The sequence below is a fragment of the Sorex araneus genome, chromosome X (genome assembly GCF_027595985.1).
Source record: "Sorex araneus isolate mSorAra2 chromosome X, mSorAra2.pri, whole genome shotgun sequence".
Classification (NCBI taxonomy): Eukaryota; Metazoa; Chordata; class Mammalia; order Eulipotyphla; family Soricidae; genus Sorex; species Sorex araneus.
Window position 1 is genome coordinate 275,842,682 of NC_073313.1, and position 22,799 is coordinate 275,865,480.

Below are 22,799 nucleotides of genomic sequence, written 5' to 3' on the forward strand. Positions count from 1 at the left end.
TAAGAACTGGGCTTCTTGTGTTCAGTTTGAACTAGTTCTTGCTTAATTACAAAAATTTCAGTATTAAATATTCTCTCTTTCTCTTTTCTCTTCTTTTACTTCTTTCTTCCTTTCCTTTTTTTTTTTTTTTGACTTTTTGGGTCATACCCAGTGATGATCAGGGGTTACTCATGGCAGTGCTCAGTAGACCATATGGGATGTTGGAGATTGAACTTGGATTGTCCACGTGTAAGACAAACATTCTACCCACTGTGCTATCACTCTGGCCCCAGTATTGAATATTCTCAGTGACTTTAACAAACATAGACTTTATATCAGTGGTAGTTTAATATTGTGAAAAGAAACAATCAATACTATTAGAAAAATAAATAAATTGGGGTAAGATTGTAGAATTAGAGGGAACACAGAAGGAAAATAAGAAGGGGCAAAAGAAAGAATACTGGAAGGAAAAAGTATCATGGACATTAAAAATTAATATTTATATCCCAACTCTGACTCTTCTTAGGTTAATTTTGATAAGTTATTCTGAACTGTATCCAATGAACATGTGGCATTGCTTTTCAGGGTGATTGTGAGAATTTAAAATTTATTTTATACTATTCTTGGAAAAAGAAAGTACTTAAAATTTGTCAGGTAAAAAGGGTGCTGTGGCTACCACTTATTGATACCACCACACTGTGTTTATCATCCTTTTTTGTATAGATTCAAAAACTTTTACGTATTACACCTTATAAAGATGCTGTTTTTGGACTATAGCAATAGATTTGAAAAAATCAATAACATTAAAACAAATAATGTACCTTAAAATGTCACAGTTGTCAATGTTCTATTAAATGCAAGTAGGTCTAAGAAAATCAAAACGCAAACACTAGCTAGCACCATGACCTGAGGGAAGAAAGTACCAGCTGTCAAATATTTGAACTCCATGTACATTGTAGTGCACACCTGCATCTGTAATATTTTCATCCATATTTCTCTTGTAATTAAGATGCACTTGCAGTTATAATTGAAAGTGACTTATTTTCAAATGATGTCAGATATGGAGAGATAAAGATTAAAGAGAAACACTCACAGATAGAATCTGGTCTCCTCTCTGAAGTTCCCCACTCAGATCTGCTGGTCCACCTGCCAGAATGAATGATACAAAAATGCCTTCTCCGTCTTCGCCTCCCACGATGTTGAAGCCCAGGCCAGTGGAGCCTTTATGCAGGACCACCTTGCGGGGCTCTCTGTAGAATCAAGTAGAGAAGGCAGTTTACCAGGTGATCCAATCAAGACTGAAATTCTATTTGTATTCATGGAGATAAGATAAGCGCAATTCATCACCCATAAAAATGGCATCCCAGAGTACAAAACATTTACACATCAAGACATTAATCTCAGAATAGACTTCTGAATTCCATACTGTAATAACTGCCAGTTGCTATGCAAATTTCTTCCTTAATTTGAAGACCTTTTCTTAAACTTGTATTACATCCACTTCTCCTTTAAACTGTCTGTCCTTGTATAGAACTGGAGGATATCTATCATGCTGAGAGAAGTACATCAGGAGAAGAGGATGAAATACGGAATGATCTCTTTCATATGTAGGATATAGAGCTACATACATAGTAAGGGAGCAACTAATAGCCAAAGACAATGGAATTGGAGAAAGTTGTTCCATAGAACTAAGTTTATAAGTGTGGGGGAAGAAGAGGGATAGAGGAGAGACCTGTGGAACATTGGTGGAGGGAAGTAACACTTTGGTCATGGGTGTGCTGTTGGAATAATGTAAGCATGAAACAAACATTAACAATATTGTAAATTATAGCTGCTTAATAAAATGTGTATGAAAAATTTTGTTCCTGCTTTTTCAACTAAAATATAATTGACATATAGTATCATAGTAATGCCAAGAAATGCAATTTAGTTTCAAGTCATGTAATGTTTCTATATTTTCTATACTGTGAAATGATAAAAATATGTCTGGTCAATATTCATGCCTACATAATAATACATATTTGTCATTAGATGAAAACTTCTCTGCAACGCTGGGAATCAGACTCAGAACTTCACATATGCAAGGCAGGTTTACTACCCCTGAACCTCATTCTTAATGCTGTATGAAAAATTTTAAGATCTATCATCCTAACAAATTCCAAATCTATAGCACCATGATTATTATCTGTAGTCAACACAATGATATTATATCTCAGGACTTAATTATTTTATAGTTGGAAGTTTGTGTTTTTTTTTTAAATCACATCCACCCATTTCATTCTCTCATCATATGTTCTTATATTGAAAGCCAAGCTAGTCCTCAGTAAAATAGATGTAAGCAAAAAGAGATATAGAATCTGGAGGACAAACAACTATTTTTAGAAGGTCAGATCATGAGAGATCTTGTATGCTAGATTCAGGATTGTGGTTTGTTAACTAACATTTACTGTGTTGACAGTGAGGACTCAATGGATATCAATTTTGAGCTAGAAAGGATATTTATATCATATAAAGAAGATTAATAAATGGTCACCCATAGAAATGCTGAAGAGAAAAGTACAGGCATCATGGGTGGCAAGAAAAAAAGCAAGGATACTGACCAAATTATCCAGGTTTAAGGAAGTGACAACATAAACGGGTAGTAGCGATTATGGTGACAAGAAAGGGGCAATAGGAAAGGAAATGTTTGTATGACACAGCTTTTCTGAGAGTGCACAGAAATTACTGTATATGAAGAGGAAGAATATCTAAATCACTGGCAAAAAGAGGGGGAGTGGGATCCAGGTTCAGAAGGACACATATGATTTTGACCAGCTGCGTTCCAGAGAATAGGGGGACATCCACATGACGATTGAAAGCAATTGAAGACTAATCATAGGATTTTGGGTCCATAGGAAAGGATGGAAGTGAATGTTTGGAAGTCATTAGCAAAACTATGAAAGATTAAGTACTGATCCATACATTTATTGTATGTTGAAAAAGTCAGCAAAATATGGAAGATGTTACTAAGCATCTTGGTCAATTTTCTCTATCAGTGTTTTTAAAACTGTGTTCTAAAAGCTTAGGTCTGATCAAGGTGATATAACTCTAAGGGTCCCTCCCAAGTATCTCAGTTCTCATCTTTAAATTTGCTCTTCTATATAATTCTTTTTAGTGACTAAAGGGACTGGAGCGATAGCACATCGGGTAGGACATTTGCCTTGCATTCGGCCGACCCGGGTTTGATTCCTCTCTGTCTCTCTCTGAGAGCTGGCAAGCTATCAAGAGTATTCTGCCCGCATGGCAGAGCCTGGGAAGCTATCCACGTTGTATCAATATGCCAAAAACAGTAACAACAAGTCTCACAATGGAGATGTACCTGGTGCTGGCTTGAGCAAAATTGATGAACAACGGGATGGCAGTGCTACTGTGCTACAGTGACTAAAGAACAGCATAAAATCATCCAATATATTTTTAACTAATGATAGCATTAAGAACTGCTATTTGCTACCATATGCACTGCATCAAGTGATACATTATGTTTATTTAATTATGAGAATGTATGTAAACTATTAAAGATGTGGTACAATGTGATCCATTAAGCCAGAAGTAACTTGACTTAGATTTCACTTTTTTTTAATTCTATCTTTGTAAGCACACACTATGCTAGGGATTGTTCCATATGTTGACAAAGTGTGCAAACAAAACAAATATCAGCCCTGATGTACAACTTAATGAGGGCAGAATACTGATGAGCGAAAGAAGCAATATGTTTGTGGTACAAAGATAATAAGCTCATTGGAGAAAAAGAAAAAGTAGAGCATTTAGGAGACATAGATCTTTTAAAGTATAGGCCTACTAAGGACTTTTGAGACACGACTGTAAAGGAAGTTAGACGTGATATAGGTAGAGACTTCCAACCTGCAGGAACAATTATGTTCTAAAAGCCCTAGCGCAGGATGGTACTGGTGTTGTGAAGAAAGAGCCAAGAGGGGCTGGTATAGTAGATAAAGTTCTTGTTTGGCATAAGGGTCACCTCAGTTTGACCCTAGGCATTCCATATGGTCCCCTGAGCATCGCAAGGAGTTATTCCTGAGTGTAGGGCCAGGAATAAACGCTGAGCATCACCAGGTGTAGTCCAAAGCCAAATAAGAAAAAAGAGGGAGAGAAAGAAGGAAAGAAAAGAAGGAAGAAGTAAAGGAAGGAAGGAAGGAAGGAAGGAAGGAAGGAAGGAAGGAAGGAAGGAAAGAAGGAAGGAAGGAAGGGAGGAAGGAAGGGAGGGAGGGAGGGAGGGAGGGAGGGAGGGAGGGAGGAAGGAAGGGAGGGAGGGAGGGAGGGAGGGAGGCAGGAAGGAAGGAAAGAAGGAAGGAAGGAAGGAAGGAAGGAAGGAAGGGAGGGAGGGAGGGAGGGAGGGAGGAAGGAAGGAAGAGAGAGAAAGAAAGAACAAAAGAAAGAAAGAAAAGAAAGAAAAGAAGAAAGAAAGGAAGGAAGAAAAGAAAGAAGAAAGAAAGAAAGAAGAAAGAAAGAAGGAAAGAAAGAAAGAAGGAAAGAAGGGAAGAAAGGAGAAACAAAGAAAGATAAAAAGAGATAAGATGCCAAAGTAGCTTAAGTAAGTGAATGAGGTGAAATAATGCTAAAATATAAGGAAATCAGTGGACTGTTGTCTATTAATTTGTATGACTACAAACTTCATATTGCCACAAAATTCACTGATTCTTATGTAAAATTAATTTTGTTACTGAGAATATGAAACCAGAGTTTATGGTTATGGTTTGTGTAATCTCTGAGCTGAACATTTAATTTGGCTCCCTTTCTTTCTTTGGCACTTTTCTTTTTCCTTTTATTTCAAGTATATTTGTGATTGTTCATTGAAGCATGTCAGATACTTTACAATTCTTGTTAGATAATGCCACCTATGTCATTTAAGTGTTGGCATCTATTTATTTCACTTTTTTATTTAAATGTAGATTTTTTTCTTTTACAGTAAGAGAAAAAGCATTTTTATTGTATACTAGACACTTGGAGTATTGTGAGATAGTTGGTCACATATTATCATTATTACTATTATTATTATTATTATGCAACAGTTTGGCTTAGGTGTGGCATAAAAGTCTAAGATGAACACTCAACTACCTATTTGGCCCCAGTGGTACCAGGAAGGATAAAATCTGGCTACCAACTAGCATTTCATTCATTCTTCCTCAATGCTATGTGGTAGGGATGAAAAGAAGCTCAGATCTCTTTGGGTCAAATAATACCAATGAAGGAGTGGAAAAGGGTGCTGACTGGCAGCACTTTGAGTTTCCTTACTTAGCCTTCTTGTCTTTGAGTGAGATTAGAATTTAACCTTCCCAACTGCTACTGTTAGCTTCAATCTTGAGGGCAGAATCGTTTGCCCACTACCTCTGCTTTATTTTAATTTCTTCTACTACATTGCCACTGATTAGGGTGAAAATTCCGATTGGGGCTGAGGTCTACCAGTGCTAGAAAGGGAAGATGGGAATGGAATAAGCAACATTCCTTTCAACTTGCTATTGCCTGGTGAGGGTGAAAGTTCAGCTCCTCATTGAAAAGTTGACTGTCCAGAAATAGAGGAACAGAGAGAGAAGGACTGCACTCATTTGTGGAATATAAATTATATGATATGAGACAGACACCAAGGACATAATATGAGATGGACACCCAAGGATAGTAGACACAAGGGCCAGGGATATTGCCCCATAGTTGGAAGCCTGTCACATGAGCTGGGGGTGAAGGCAGCTGGAACAGAGAAGAGATCACTAAGACAACGATGGCTGGAGGAATCGTTCAGGATGGGAGATGTGTGCTGAAAGGGCTTTATCTAAAGGACCAAACAAGATAACCTCTCAGTATCTGTATTCCAGACCATAGTGCCCCAAAGTAGAGAAAGCGCATGGGGGAAATTGTCTGCCATGGAGGCAGGGGGGAGGATTGGAAGGGGGTTATACTGGAGACATTGGTGGTGGAGAATGTGCACTGGTGGAGGAATGGGTGTTTGACTATTGTATGATTGAAACTCAAACACGAAAGCTTGTAACTGTATCTCATGGTGATTCAATAATAAAATACACTTTAAAAAAAAAAGAAAATTTGACTCTCAACTCGTAACCCCTTTTACCACTGTGTTCTTTCTCTTTGCTGTTAGATGGATTAAGAAGTTCAGCTTTTGGGGGCTGGAGAGATAGCACAGTGGGTAGGGCGTTTGCCTTGCACGCGGCCGACCCAGGTTCAATTCCGAGCATCCCCTATGGTCCCCTGAGCACTGCCAGGAGTAATTCCTGAATGCAAAGTCAGGAGTAACCCCTGTGCATCACTGGGTGTGATCCAAAAAGAAAAAAAAAAGAAGTTCAACTTTTATTTGGTCGACTGACAGAAGCCCAATAGAGGAGGAATTGAAAGGCCATTGCATAATGACCTCACCTGACCCTCTCTGGTTAAATCCAGATGTGTAGCTCTCTGCATAGTTCAGCAGTGCTTCAAAGTAAAGAGATAACTTTTCCATTGGTGTTTGGGTAGAGTGGATAGTATTATCAAAAAGTTCCCTTCTTTATTAACCTACTCTTTCTGTAGTCTTTTGTTTTGTTTTGGTTTTTTTTGGAGTGGGGAGTAATAAAGGAAAGGTATTTCCTCACATGTTTGTTAGTTTATTTTAATTGAATCACCATGAGATACAGAGTTACAAAGATGTTCATGGTCAGGTTTCAGTCATACTACGATCCAACACCTGCATCCCTACACCAGTGCTGCACATTTCCCAACACCAATGTTTCCCTCCTGTCCTCCTCCCAGTCCCCCCCATTCTCTCTCCTTCCCCTCTCTCTTTCTCTATCTTTATTTCTTTCTTTTGTTGGGCATTATTGTTTGTAATACAGATACTAAGAGGTTATCCTGTTTGCTCCTTTTTAAAAAAATTTTATTTTATTGAATGACCGTGAAAAAAGTTACAAAGCTTTTAGGCTTAAGTCTCAGTCATATAATGATCAAACCCCCATCCCTTCACCAGTGCACATGTTCCACCACCAAGAACCCCAAATATACGCCCCTCCCACACCCACTCCCCCACCTGAGTGGCTAATGATCTTCACTTTATTCTCTCTATACTTTGAATACATTCAAAATTTCAGTAGAGAACGCACTATTATTATTTGGAATTTTCCCCCAACAATCAAACCTGCTGAAAAGGCATCATTTGATAATTTGTTTTCCATTGCTGAGAATGAAGATTATATGAGCTCGGTTTTGGATTTATGATATTTTAACTTATGTGGGTGCTGCTGCTGCTGCGGTCTCCCCGCAGAAAGAAAGGGTTGGGAGAGAAAATCCTTTCCCCTCCCCAGGTGGCATGGGGTTGTAGCTCAGTTCACAGTCTAGATGAATTTCTATAAGAAGCCTATGGGTGCCAAAATAAGTTAGTAGACCTCCTGGATCATAGTCTTTAAGGAGCAGAGGGGCCATTTTCGTGTGCGGCTGCTCTGAATCTCATCTGGGTGCGTTTGCTCCTTTACCTATTTCCAGCACGCAGTTCTTACCCAGAGTGATCATTTCCAACTATCTTTGTCACAGTGGTCCCTTCTCTATACTAACTGCCTTCTACGCATGCACTTGAAGCAGGCTTCCAACTGTGGACTAATCCTCCTGACCCTTGTTTCTACTGACTTTGGGTATCAATCTTATGTTTGTTTGTTTGTTGTTTTAATTTTTGTCTTTGCTTAGTAGTAGTTCCAAGATGTGGTTTCTCCCTTGCCCAGGATATAGAGCAGAAAGAAAATCCAGGATCCCACCATAGTGCTTTTCTTTTTAAGACAGTTTGACTGCTTCTTTCCAACTTTTAGAGTATTCTTGTGCTTATTTGCTAATTTCGTCTAAACTCATTCTTTAAAAAAGAACAAGAAGTAGGATTAGGATTAGATAGGGTGATATGTTATTTTTTTCCTGGAACCAGAAGTCCAAGATTAGATTCATTTTGAAGGTAGGGACCAAGAAGACTTTGGCAGAAAAAATTATTTAATCTACACACAGACTCAGATGAGCCTCTGCAAAAAGGCAGAGGAACCCAGGTGTGTGGGACCCGGGACTGACACCGCCAAGTCTGTTGGGATAGGGACTGGGCCTCTTCTTCCCAGATTCCCCATTTTCCAGTAGCTGGGAGGTTCACACCCAGGGACTGCCCCCAGAGCTGTGTAATCCCACCAATAGCCAACATCCAGAGACTATAAAACCATGTTCCTGGAAGAGAGCAATGCAGAGAGTCTCTTGCCCCTGAGCCTGGCTGTCTTCCCTGGTGCCCCTCTGAGGGGTTGGGCTTCAGTTTCCCTCCCCACTCTGAGCAGAGCTCCTGAGGCCAAAGATCTCCAGAACCTAGACACAGCCATGCTCAAGGCCCCTTTCCACACATTCGAACGAGCCTCACACATCAAGGAACTGGCAGGGGAACCCAGGTGTGTGGGACCTGCAGCTGAGACCTCCAAGCCTGCTCAGATTGGGACTGGGCCTCTTCTGCCCAGATTCCCCATTTTCCAGTAGCTAGGCGGTCACACCCAGGGACTGCCCCCAATGCCATGTAATCCCACCAATGGCCAACATCCAGAGACTATAAGACCAAGCTCCCAGAAGCGGGCAGGCCACTTTGTGGCTGTGCGACATCTTATAGCCTAGTTCTCCCTCTGGGAGAACCTGGAAAGCTACCGAGAATTTTCTGCCCATATGGGAGAGCTTTGCAAACTCCCTATGGTGTATTCATATGCCCAAACCTGTAACAATGCTGGGTCTCATTCCACTGACCCTGAAAGAGCCTCCAATGCGGCACCATTGGAAAGGACAAGTAAAGAGAGGCTTCTAAAATCTCAGGGCTAGGATGAATAGAGATGCTACTGAGCCTGCTGAAGAAATTCGACAATCAACGAGATGATGTTGATGATGATGATGATGACGACGACACACAGAAAACATAGGTGGAGGAGAGTGACCATTTTATTCTAGTATCTTGTATTCTTCTTGGAGAGCCTGATAAGCTACTGAGAGTATCTCACCCACACCGCAGAGCCTGGCAAGCTACCTGTGGCGTACTCGGTATGCCAAAGACAGTAACAAGTCTCACAATGGAGACATTACCGGTGCCGCTTGAGCAAATGGATGAGCAACAGGATGACAGGGATACAGTGATACAGTGATCTTGTGTTCTTGATATTGTGCTTGAAACATTGTAGTCATCATTTAATTTTTTTCTTCAAGATGATCTAATAAAGAACATATACTGATGACTATGACTATTCTGAAACTGTTCCAAAAAAGAAGATGGATGAATGATTGTTTTAAAGGATTGGTATAGAATAAATGTAGCAAAATGTTAAAGTAAACATAGGTAGAAACTGGATGGTGTTCACTGAAAACCTTTCTAAGTTTGTTTGAAAATTTTTATAAGAAAATCATGAAAAAAAAAGATGGTTAAAATTTATTATGACAACGTTTTAGATTCATGAGAATGCTTACTTAAGTTTTTAATCAATTTATTAAGTAGCAAAAACGGAAGAACATTTTTTGACTCAAAGTCTAAGAACCTAGAGTAAGATGTATTCCAAATATTGCAAATCACCGAGCTCAAGGTTTAATTTGATTCACAGTATTATAAATTTTTGCATTAGCTGCTCAAGTTTAAAATTAGGAACATTCACATAAAACATAGACCTCTGACTATGACTCATTACATAACAAAATCAGATGTTCTATGAATATTGGCTCTCAATTTAGTTGCATAGCAACAACTGCTTAGAGCACAGTACACTAAATGGCACCTTCACTGTTCCATTTTCCACAGTTCCACTTCTCCATTAGTTTTCTTAGACAAAAAATGTTTTCAGGCATAAGCAGGGGTCAAAGTCAATGATGGACATCATCTTGATGACCTCTCCACCTTGTTGAAAGCAGTGATAGTGAGCTTTATGTTGGATCTCTTTCAATAATAACAGACCCTGAAGGCAAATCCAGGCATGATGAGGAGATGATTAACCCTCACAGATAAATCACAACAATATCCCTGAAAGAACTAATATAACAAGAACTAAGCAAGACGCCTAAGGAAGAAAGTTCAAATGTTCACTGAAATGAAGAGGTCAACAGAAAAGGTTTTTAACAAAGAGAAAGTGTGGGAGAAAAGTTGAGGGAAAACAAAGAAAAATAAATGAGTTAAGAAGTACAGCCACCTAGCTAAAAATTATAGCACAGGGTCTCAACAGTAGAACAGAAGGAAGAGAAAAAATCACATTAGTGAGCAGCTAAGTAGTAAAAACAAACAAGAGATAAATAATTAAAAATAATGAAGATAACATGAGTGATATGGACTACATCAAGAAGAACAAGAAGAGCATCAAAGAGATCACAGCAAGCCCAGAAAGTGAAGAAAAAGAGACTTTTTACTTGCAGTGCCAGAGAGATAATACATCAGATAGGATATTTTCCTTGAATGCATTTGACCAGGATTCAATTCCTGGAACCACATACAGTCCTGTGGCACTATAATCCCTGAGCACAGGTGGATGTGACCCCCAAAGAAGAACAAACAAACAAAAAACAGCAAACCCCTCAAGAATCTATCCGCTAAGATAAACTTTGTCAAAACCTTTTTCAATTTGTTAAAGGAATTGGACAGCCAGAGCATGGAAGCTCAAAAAGTTCAAACAAAATAAACCTAAACCATGAAAAGTATACTACAATTAAAACAATAGTCATTTAAGATAAAGATAAAATTCTCTAAAAGCAGTGAAACAAAAGTAAAGAGTTCTATATAAGGAAACTCCTGTAAGATGGACAGATTTCTCCATTTCCAGAAATTACAGGTCAGAAGGGAGTGACATAATAAAATGCAGAATGGAAAATACCTCCAATTACAAGTACTCTCTCTCTCTCGTTAGTACATAACAAATGAAGAATTAAGAAATTTCGATATAAGCAATAGTTAAAAGAACTCATTGTCACTAAACTGCACCACTAAAAAATACTTTACAGACTTCTGTGAAAGAAGAACAAAGAGGTCTTAGAAGTAACAAGACATCTAAAATTCAAATTTTGGGAGAGGAGAGTAAGAACAGGGATTTCACTTATTTTAAATACTAAGTCTTTTCTTAGTTGAAACATTTTGTTATTTAGATCATTTTACTTTTGGACACTATATTTATTTAAAATATATATTGTTCAAAAATGTATTTATATTAGTTTATATTTGGTGCCATTAAAGTAGGTCTTATTTTTGTGTTTAATATAGTAGAAACTTTCAGGCTATCACTTTTATTTTGAGTAATGATAGTTTTTTTCAAGAAACAAGTTAATTTAATCCAATTTAAAAAATTTATGTTCATAGCAGTTCTTTGTGACCCTTCTAGCATTTGTTATGTCTATAGTGAAATCATCAGTTTCAGATTCTGATAATGTCCATTTTTTTCCCCTTTTTCAGTCCTGTTGGAGGTTTGTCAAATTTATTTACCTTTCAAATACTCTTTTGGTTTCACTGAATTTATGTTTTTATTGTTTGGAAATATGTTGGCTTTAGCTTTTAAATTTTGGAGCTGTAGCTATAACACAGCAGGTAGGGCATTTGCCTTGCATGAGGCCAACCCAGTTTCTATCCCTCCGCTCCTTTCAGAGAGCCTGGCAAGCTCCTGGGAGTATCCTGCCCACACGACAGAGCCTGGCAAGCTACCCGTGGTGTATTCGATATGCCAAAAGCTGTAACAACAAGTCCCACAATGGAGACGTTACTGGTGCTGGCTCAAGCAAATCGATGAACAATGGGACAACAGTGCTACTGTTTAGATTTTTGTATCACCTGACCATGTTCAGAGCTTACCCCTGACTCTTTGATCAGGGGTCATTCCTATTGAGACTTGGAGAACCATATGGACTCTGGGGCTCAAACCTAGGTCAGCACCATACATAGCAAGCCCCTATCCATGCACCTTCTCTCTGGCCTTTCTGCTTGCTCTTTTTGTGTTTAAAAAAGCTTATTTTGCACCTCTATCTCTAGATTCTGGAAAGCTTAGACTATTGATTTGAGACCATTTCTATTTAAAATTTCATAATCGTTTAACCTTATAAATTTTATTCAAAGAATTTTGTTCAATATATTTCAAGTTATTTTGTAATTTTTGGAAAATGTAAAATACCATAAAATATAACTTATTTTAAATTTTTAGGTACTTAGAATATTTTACAGTATTTTTCTGCTTTTGATTTGGCATAATTTTATTTTAATCAGAAAATATACTTTGTATAAATTAAATTCTTAGCATTTTACATTAAAATATAATACATAGTTATATTTTATATAATGTATTCAAATATAAATTTATATATATTCATTAAATATATTTATATTATTCATAATAAGTTCTAATTGTTGAAAGACTAGAAAAATACAAAAATCAAAGCTTTATAAAAAAATCTTAGTACTTTATCAGAAAAATGGGAAAAAACATCATTCCCTTGGAAGTTTGCCAATATATGTTTATATTTATATATATAAATTTGTTCAGACAAGCCTCACGCATGAAGTGACCAGCAGAGGAACCCAGGTGTGCAGGACCCGGGGCTGAGATCTCCAAGCCTGCTCGGACTGTGTCTGGGCCTTCTCCACCCAGAACCCCCATTTTCCAGTACCCTGGCAGTCATACCCACAAACTGCCCCCAATGGCCAACATCCAGAGATTATAAGATCAACCTCCTGGAAAAGAGCAACACAGAGTCTCTTATCCCGCCCCAACCCCCCCCCCCCCGCCCAAGCCTGGCTGTCTTCACCACGGTCCCTCTGAAGGAACAGGTTTCCTTTCCCTCCCCACCCCAATCAGAGCCTTGACAGTTGTCCGGAACCCAGCCACAGCCATGCTCAAGGCCACTCTCCACACGTTCAGATGAGCCTCACACATGAAAGGACCAGAAGAGGAACCCAGGTGTGTGGGACCCGGGGCTGAGATCTCCAAGCCTGCTTGGATTGTGTCTGGGCCTTCTCTACCCAGAACCCCCATTTTCCAGTACCCTGGCATCCATACCCACAAATTGCCCCCAATGCCGTGTAATCCTACCAAAGGCCAACATCCAGAGACTATAAAACCAAGCTCCTGGAAGTGTGTGTCCCAAAGTGGCTGCGAGACATCTAATAGCCTTGTTCTCCCTCTTGGAGAACCTGACAAGCTACAAAGAGTCTATTGCCCACACGGGAGAATCTTGAAAACTCCCCATGGTGTATTCATATTCCAAATACAGTTAAAAAAAGACATATACATACCTCTCGGAGAACCTGGCAAGCTACCGAAAGTATTCCGCCCACACGGTAGAGCCTGGTAAGCTACCTGTGATGTATTCGATATGCCAAAAACAGTAACAATAGGTCTCATTCCCCTGACCCAGAAAGAGCTTCCAATAGTTGGGAAAGATGAGATAGGAGAGGCTGCTAAAATCTCAGAGCTGAGTGTAATAGAGACGTTACTGGTGCCCACTTGAATAAATCAACAAACAATGGGATGACAGTGATACAGTGATATATATATATATACATATATACATATATATATACACATGTAGGATAGCATTGGGTTTGTCCTTTCAGCCTTGCCACAGGGAACTTAGTTTACCTTAAAGCAATGTCTTTCTGTATGGACACAGGAAGACATTTAATATTATGCTTTGTAACTTGGGAGCTGATTGACTCCAATAATATTTACTCCTGGGCATTTGCTTTCTTGACTCAGTTGCCCTTAGGTCCTAATACCCAAAAGCAGGGTCCCGATGAGGGACAGAAACGACCCAGGGCAAGCTCTGAGTTACCCTGGAATTAAAATAGGCCATGCCAAAGGGCCACAATAACCAACTTTAAGTTGAGAGCATGGTCAAAGACAAATAAATGCTGTCATGATCCAAAAGTAATGATGAGACTAGGACCCTGCTGGGGTTAGGAAGATTAACCTGACCCGAGGACTGTAGTCTAGACAATATAGTGAGATGTCCTCAGAAAGAATGAAACTTTGTTTTATATATCTCTTACTTATCAATGTCATGCAGAATGACATTGCTAGAAATATTAGAAGTAGATTTACTACAACTATTTAAGTGGATTACTAGCTGAGGAAAGAAGAAAGCGACACACCCTGGTTGGGATCCCACACTTAAGCAGATCTCCTAGTAATCTGGAGTAATCTCCTTAGATGAGATTTTGACCTTGAGTTAATCTCCTGGAGGAGTGGTCTTACCCCTGTTTGTTGATTTGTTAATATTCAACCCTCCTTTGTATCACCACCCTATGTGATTGCTATATAAATGAAGACTGTAAGAGCGGAGAGAATCGGGACAGAGTCAGAAGTAAGGGACAGAATCAGAAGTATTGGACAGAGTCAGAAGTAACAGACAGCGTCAGAAGTGAGAGCAAATGGGGCTCCAGAGAGAAAAGTAGAAGGGCTCGGAGAGAGAGATCAGAAGAAGAGAGATTGGAAGAGACCAGAGGAGAAGTGACAATGACAGAGAGTGGAACCAACAGACCAGAGGAGAGACTACAGAGACAGAGTCAGAGATAGAGAGACAGACAGAAGAGAGCACAGTGACACACAGAAGCAGAGCACAAAGGAGGAGCCATCCCGATCCGGTCCATACACAGCGGCTTGAGAGCACTGAACACATGCAGTGAGCGAGCGAGCGAGAGAGAGAGAGAGAGAGAAAGAGAGAGAGAGAGAGAGAAAGGGAGAGCGCCCCAAGAGCCCACAAACACACATCACCCTTCCATGCTCGTGCATTTGTAATTTTTACACAGCACTGTTTACAGTAGCCAGAATCTGGAAAGAAACCTGAATGCTGGAGAACAGATGACTGGTTAAAAAAACTTTGGTACGTCTACACAATGGAATACTATGCAGCTGTTAGAAAAGATGAATTCATGAAATTTGCATACAAGTGGATCAACATGGAAGGTATCAAGCTAAGTGAAATGAGTCAGAAAGAGAGAGAGAGAGAGACATAGAAAGATTGCACTCATCTGTGGAATATAAAGTAATAGAATGGGAGACTAACGCCCAAGAATAGTTGAGGTAAGTACCAGGAGATTCTGTTCCATGGCTTGGAAGCCAGCCTCAAATGCTGGGGGAAAGGGTAGCCCAAATAGAGAAGGAAACACCAAGTAAAGGGGGTCTGGAGGATCTGCTCGGGATGGGAGATGCAGGCTGAAAGTAGCCTATAGACTAAACACGATGGCCACTCAATACCTCTATTGCAAACCACAACACCCAAAAGGAGAGAGAGAACAAAGGGAATGCCGTGCCACTGAGATGGGGAGGAAGGGGTGGTGGATGGGCTAGGGGTGGTGGGAGGGATACTGGGATCATTGGTGGTGGAGAGTGGGCACTGTAGCGGGATTGGGTCCTTGATCATTGTATAACAGAAATGCAAGTACAAAAGTTTGTAAGTTTACAACTGTATCCCATGGTGTTTCACTAATAAAAAAAAATAAAAGAGTGAGAGTTCTTTGGCATTATTTGGTGTTTGGTGTTGTCAGTGTTCCCGATTCTGGCTCTTCTAATAGATGTGTAGTGTTGTCATGTGATTTTGATAGAGAAAATCTCTTTAGTGAAAATTTAATGTTTTTTATTATAGAGATGAACAGATAAAACTAAAAAACTATAATATATTACTATAACTATAATATACTAAAAAACTTTAATAGATTATAATATATTTTATGTAGAAAAGGCCTGAATTTAAAGAAAAGATCACAACATAGTATTCCCAAAATAGTCTTCAGAATAATTAAAATGAAAGATTTACTCTCATTGCCCTTAGATCATGTGAACTTCAGTACTTCAATGTATGTTGTATGGAACTCTGAATGTCTCCGAGTTCACCTCTACTTTTCCCCTCTAGCTCAAATCTAGATTCTTAGTACAGCCTCCCAATCAGAAGACTTGATTCAAGTTATACTGTTTGATACACATTCTCCATTTTAAAATGTAAATCCTATTCTATTGGTTGCTGCTTGATGCCAGTCATTCTATGCTTTAGGCATCAAAGTTGTCAGTTCCCTAGTACTTGGGGGAAAATGCTACTTCCCTCACCCTATCCCTACCAAGTTACAGGCTGTCATTTTTTCATTGGGTCTACACTGTGTCTTGAACACAGTAACTTTATTGAAATCCCTATTCAATGTGTGGTGACTGCTTGCTGATACAACTTTCACCCTCAGACTAAATTCCAGGAATCTATCCACTAACACTTTCTAACTACATATAACAGAAATACAGGAAAAAAACACTACTGAATTAATGAATAAATTTCAGTTATTTTGGTCTTATTTCACCTTCCCCCTCATATGTTATATATATATATATATATATATATATATATATATATATATATACATTTTCTTTCAACCGGATGTTAATCAGGGATGGTGAAACCTAAAGACCACCAAGATAGCACAGATAACACAAATGAGAGACACACGTTCTAGAGGAGTTGCAAAAAAGGCTGTCTCAGCTCAATTCTGGACAACTATTCTGAACATAAACACTAACAGGCATTTCAAGATTTTCCAATGCATAATGATAGGTGAAGAACCTAGAATTTTAACTGAATTTCCCAGAATTTTAAGTTGACAGTGAATAAAATATAAAAATATGATTCATATTAAGCCAAATATATCATCGTGGCTCCACATTTTATGTCGGCTTCATGGTGCCCAGTGTAGTATGCGGCTCATAACTATATCATATCTATAACTTCAAATTAATTTAATGTCCTATATTAAGTTCTAACCCTATGTTTAAATTTTCAAGTTTTCTCATTCTGAACTGATCTCATTCTATACTTTCACATTGTTTTTCCCCTTGACTTAACATTTCCCTTTAATACTAGACAGGCTCCAGGTCTGTCTTCACTATGATGGCTCATTAAGAAACATTACATTTTGAGTTAAAGTCATCATTCTGCCTCCTGATTGTCTAGGCTTATGTTTAGGGACTGATGAATACAATGTCCTGCATTTCTATGAACTGTTTAATGTGTAAGGTCATTGTAGCTGCGAGACAGTTTACAATCACTTGAAAATGTGTCATAGGTTACATTCCTAACTATCCCCAGTACATATATATATATATATATATATATATATATATATATATATATTTGCTTTTTGGGTCACACCTGGCGATGCACAGGGGTTACTCCTGGCTCTGCACTCAGGAATTACCCCTGGCGGTGCTCAGGGGACCATATGGGATGCTGGGAATCGAACCCGGGTCGGCCGCGTGCAAGGCAAACACCCTACCCGCTGTGCTATCGCTCCAGCCCCTATCCCCAGTACATATTGAAGAATGTTCAATAGATACCTGACAATCAAACAAATCAGTATAAAAACACTTCATATACTAAAATTATTTGGGCTCTACTTCACAATTTCTTTTATCATCTGGAATACAAATTGCCATTGAACCTATTGCTAGTCATTGTACATTATAGCAGAGAGATGGTGAACAAATTTCTAACTCATTTTCCATTTGAGATCAGGATCTTCTGGACACTGTCCTGATACTCTTCACAAGCTCTCACTATTGTCAGAATGGATATATTTTTCAGCATTCTGTTATTCTTTTTTTTAAACATGCTCATTACATTAGATTGGCTTATAATTAGAGTGATCAACTTGAGATCATGTTTTTTGTCCTCAATAGACGGAGCATAATAAACTAATTTATACACTTATTTTAGTTTATTTTTAAGGTGGCTGTTGTTGAGTCACACATGGTGTTGCCTGGGGCTCACTCCTGGCTGTGTGCTCGGAGTGCTGGTGACAATGTGGTGCTGGTAATTAAAATGAGATTGGCCACAATTAAGCACCTTAACCATTGTACTATCTTTCTGGCCCTAATTTTAGTTTTAATATTATATTTTCCTTTTTTTTTTTTGCTTTATGGGTCACACTGAGCAGTGCTCATAGCTTACTCCTGACTCTATGATCAGGGATTACTCCTGATGGGCTCAGGGGACTGTATGGGGTGCTGGGTATTGAATAGGAATTGGCCACATGCAAGAGCCTTAGTGGATGCACTATTTTTTCTGACACTGTCATGTTATATTTATAAAGTATGAAACTTGTGTAAGATGGAAATTGATTACTTATAATGTTGGTATTTTTAAACTCTACTTTTCTCTTGAAATGTATTTTATTCATCAAAGTGAATGGGAGTAGCCACATGTAAATAAACATGGATAAAAGCTAGGAACTGTTCCAGGACTAAGCCAGGAACACACATAACACATCAAAGTAGCTCAGAACAAAGCACAACCAGGCTTCCAAAGAGATTCTGTCTTTTATTGTTACCTGAATGAAATATGCTACATTTATCTATGCTATTTTTCTTTTAATGTGACATGATGTTAGGTCTCATTCCCCTAACCCTAAAAGAGACTTCAATCGTTGGGAAAGATGAGTATGGAGAGGCTGCTAAAATCTCAAGGCTGAGAGGAATAGAGATGTTACTGGTGCCCGTTTGAGTAAATTGATGAACAATGGTATGACAGTGATGTAAAAAGACTTTTTAATTATAAAACCTTTAGGTACAACAAAACTGGGAAAATGCCAGCTTGACTTGTTCCAACTGTGACAGATCATCAGCAGCATAATCTTGTTTATCTGGAGTGTAATCTAATGCTTAAGCCAGCTGGGACATTTTCAGAAGAGGGGAGCAGGATACTGGGGGCTATTTTTTCTCCTTAACCAGATGGCTTGAGAGGGTTCAAGATTTAAAAAGGGAAGCAATTACCTAAAGGTGAAGTCTTTCTCATGGCCATTTGAGGAATGGTTCTTGAGCTTTGAAGCTCTGAGATCTGTGAAGTTACTCCAGTCAACTCCCCAAACATCTATGGCGAGAAGCTATACATGATGTTTAAAAAGAAAACTAATAAAATTTTCCCTGTTAAGCTTTTATACAACTGACTATGTTATCTTGATCAAAAACCTTCTTGGGGTCCATATCCCCAGAATAAAGTCTAAGTTTCTTTTAAAAAATTCTGTATAATTTGCATTTTATTTACATGTTACACATATTATATCTATATATTATCTGTATTATTTTATAGGATTCTTATAATATTCTTTTGCTTTGTGACATAATAATCTCTATTCCTCATTTGGAATCACTCCTGGTGGTGCTTTGGGAACTATATGGGATGCTGGGTTTTGAACCCGCATTGTTGGCTGCATGCAAGACAAACATCCTACCCAGTGTATAACTCTGACCTGGAAAACATCAATTTTCTAAATTTTTAGTAGGCATTAAATGGTACTATGACATCAGTAAAATAGTACATAGATCTTGAAATATATACTAAATATACCATGCTTAGTGTTGTGCAAATAGAAAGAATTCTTTGATGACTATATTATGGTATACTGTGATATTGAGCCGTGCGGGCGAGATATTCTCGGTAGCTTGCTGGGCTCTCTGAGAGGGACGGAAGAATCAAACTCAGGTCGACAGTGTGCAAGGCAAATGCTTTACCTGCTGTGCTATCACTCCAGCCCACACGGCAGAGCCTGGCAAGCTACCTATGGTGTATTCAATATGCCAAAAACAGTAACAAGTCTCACATGGAGATGTTACTGGTACCTGTTCGAGCAAATTGATGAACAATGGGATGACAGTGATACAGTGATACTGTGATACTGAGAAAGACCATGGCATTGGAGACAGAATTCACACCTCTATTTGTAGCTCAATAACAATGGCCATTTTTTTAAAGTTTTAACTTTTTCAGTTATTAGTTATGAACAGTATCTACTTTATGACAACATAACATGAGTTGAAGTAATAGTTAAATTACTGGGATCATACCATGTGAACAGTAGATGCTAATTTAGTTCTTTTTCCTCAGGAGTAAGACATGGAAAATGACTAGGCACACATAAAAAAAATCAACAATTCAAGACCATATATCAAGCACCAAATAAATATTATGGCTTAAGAGAAACCTCTGGTTAAAGAACAAAAGATGAAGGTGTGGAAAAGTTAGATTCTGAGCTGGAGATTGATGATTGGAAAAAATCAGTGAGGAGTAAAAAAAGCACATAATTTTGGAGTAGACTGCATGGTCAAGAGGCAGGAGGGGAACAAATACAAGGTGTATGTGGAGAACAGGGGTGTCAGATTTGCACAGAGTATAGGACCTGTGCCAGAGAAAGCTAGACAACTTAACAATATTCAGAAAGAACATGGGTGCAACGCTAAGAAATTCTAACCTTGCACTTGGATAGTATGAAGACATGAAGATATTTATTTACCAGTGAGGCTCAGTGAATACAGTAACATGTGCTTTCAAGTCTATGCCATATTATGCTGTTTCATTAACCTCCCAGTTTATCCTGAAAAAAGATTAATTAAACAGTTTAAGAGTTTCTAAATTAGGCACTTTTGATGTAAAGTGAGAGCCCGTGGCTGAGACCATAACACACAACCTTGTACTTAATTGTCAATACATAATCTGCATATTTTGCAAAACTCCCCTTTAGTTCTGTTTTCTGGAGGAAATTTTGGAATTAATTATATTTTTGAAGATAACATAATATCTTTGGTAAAGAATATCAGATAAATGCTTTTCTTTCCAAAAACATCAATTATTTATTAATATCAATCTAATATTTATTATTTTGATTTATAAATATTTGAATTTTGTGCTCATTCACATGCAACTATAATATACTAACCATTTTTCATGTAAATTTTATTTTGTCTCAATTTCTCAAAGACACTAATAGGAAGCAGTTGAATCTTGTTTTCATATATGCTCTCACTATAATCATACCTTCTAATAATTTTCAAGTCCTAAACAAATAGATTAGTCTCCTTATTTAACATTTAGGTTGAAGTTTTTCTCATTAAGTTAGAGTATATATGTATATTTTTATAACTAAGAACCATTGCTTCTGCTTTCTGTTTCATTTTGAAATTTTTAACAGCAGTAATTCATAAAAATTAATTTTTTTTCCTGAGTTTATTCTTTTATTTATTTATTTATTTATTTTTAATTAGAGAATCACCGTGAGGGTACAGTTACAGATTTATACACTTTTGTGCTTATACTTCCCTCATACAAAGTTTGGGAACCCATCCCTTCACCAGTGCCCATTCTCCACCACCCGTAAACCCAGTGTCCCTCCCACCCTCCCCAATCCCATCTCCCCCCCCACCCCACCCTGCCACTGTGGCAAGGCATTCCCTTCTGTTTTCTCTCTCTAATTAGCTGTTGTGGTTTGCAATAAAGGTGTTGAGTGGCCGCTGTGCTCAGTCTCTAGCCCTCATTCAGCCCGCAACTCCCTTCCCCCACATGGCCTTCGACTACAATGTAGTTGGTGATCGCTTCTCTGAGTTGCCCTTTCCCCGGAACGTGAGGCCAGCCTCGAAGCCATGGAGTCAACCTCCTGGTACTTATTTCTACAGTTCTTGGGTGTTAGTCTCCCACTCTGTTATTCTATATACCATAGATGAGTGCAATCTTTCTATGTCTGTCTCTCTCTTTCTGACTCATTTCACTCAGCATGAAACTTTTCATGCCCATCCACTTAACTACAAAATTCTTGACCTCCTTTTTTCTAACAGCTGCATAGTATTCCATTGTATAGATGTACCAAAGTTTCCTCAACCAGTCATCCGTTCTGGGGCATTCGGGTTTTTTCCAGATTCTGGCTATTGTAAACAGTGCTGCGATGAACATACATGTGCAGATGTTGTTTCGATTGTACTTTTTTGCCTCTCTGGGATATATTCCCAGCAGTGGTATTGCTGGGTCAAATGGGAATTCAATATCTAATTTTTTGAGAGTCGTCCAAATTGTTTTCCAGAAGGGCTGAACCAGTCGGCATTCCCACCAGCAGTGAAGAAGGGTCCCTTTCTCCCCACATCCTCTCCAACAGCGGTTGCTTTTGTTCTTTTGGATGTGTGCTAGTCTCTGTGGTGTGAGGTGGTATCTCATGGTTGTTTTGATCTGCATCTCTCTGATGATTAGTGATGTAGAGCACTTTTTCATGTGCCTTTTGGCCATTCGTATTTCTTCCTTGGTAAAGTTTCTGTTCATTTCTTTGCCCCATTTTTTGATGGGGTTGGATGTTTTCTTCTTGTAGAGCTCAACCAGTGCTTTATATAAAAAATTAATTTTGACAAACTTAGCCAAATAAAACAATATAGTTATCTTATAGTTATTTTATAGAATTATATTACTTGAAACATAAAAGCGTGTATAAGCAAAATTAATATTTGATAATAATGTTAGTAGGGAAACCCTATATACTCTTTCTAAAGGCAGAGCGCATTTCATGATCAAAAAAATAATCTTTTGAGTTAGAGTTATAAAGCTTGGTGAAATGCTAGTTAATTACTAAATGTTCAAGCTCTGCAATTAGTGTGATGTGAAGAAAATGACTTGGATTAATTACACTAAATTTCTTTGGGTTCAAGTATTATACATTTTCCTTTTTTTATTTGGCGTAATCCATATTACTGTAGAAAAATTTATACTGAGACCTGTTTTATAGTCATTGTTCAAATTTTGGTATTCTAGGAAAAAAGCCTTTGTGTGAGTTTCAATATTGGATGATAGTGAATTAGAATTGCTAAAATATGTTCTAACTCTAGCGCTAGATTATCCATTAAAGGAAAATCAGAAATTGAAATTTCCTACTTCAAAAATCATAAATTCATTTCGATGCCAGCTCCAGATGAAGACCCGGGACCACAAACTTCCAGAAGCAAGGCCCAGGTATGTGGATTCCAGGACAAAGACTCCAAGCCACAGGGGGTGGC

At 38.3% G+C, this 22,799-nt stretch overlaps 1 protein-coding gene across 24 annotated transcripts in view; it reads right to left on the bottom strand.

The window, feature by feature from the left end:
* DLG2 (discs large MAGUK scaffold protein 2) overlaps positions 1–22,799 on the bottom strand; it is a 1,649,366-nt gene that overhangs the window by 394,015 nt on the left and 1,232,552 nt on the right. For all 24 annotated transcript variants that reach the window (XM_055122503.1, XM_055122502.1, XM_055122499.1 and 21 more), the window contains one exon: positions 1,073–1,229. In XM_055122503.1, coding sequence (XP_054978478.1) covers positions 1,073–1,229 — 157 coding nt within the window. The remainder of the gene's footprint in view (positions 1–1,072; positions 1,230–22,799) is intronic.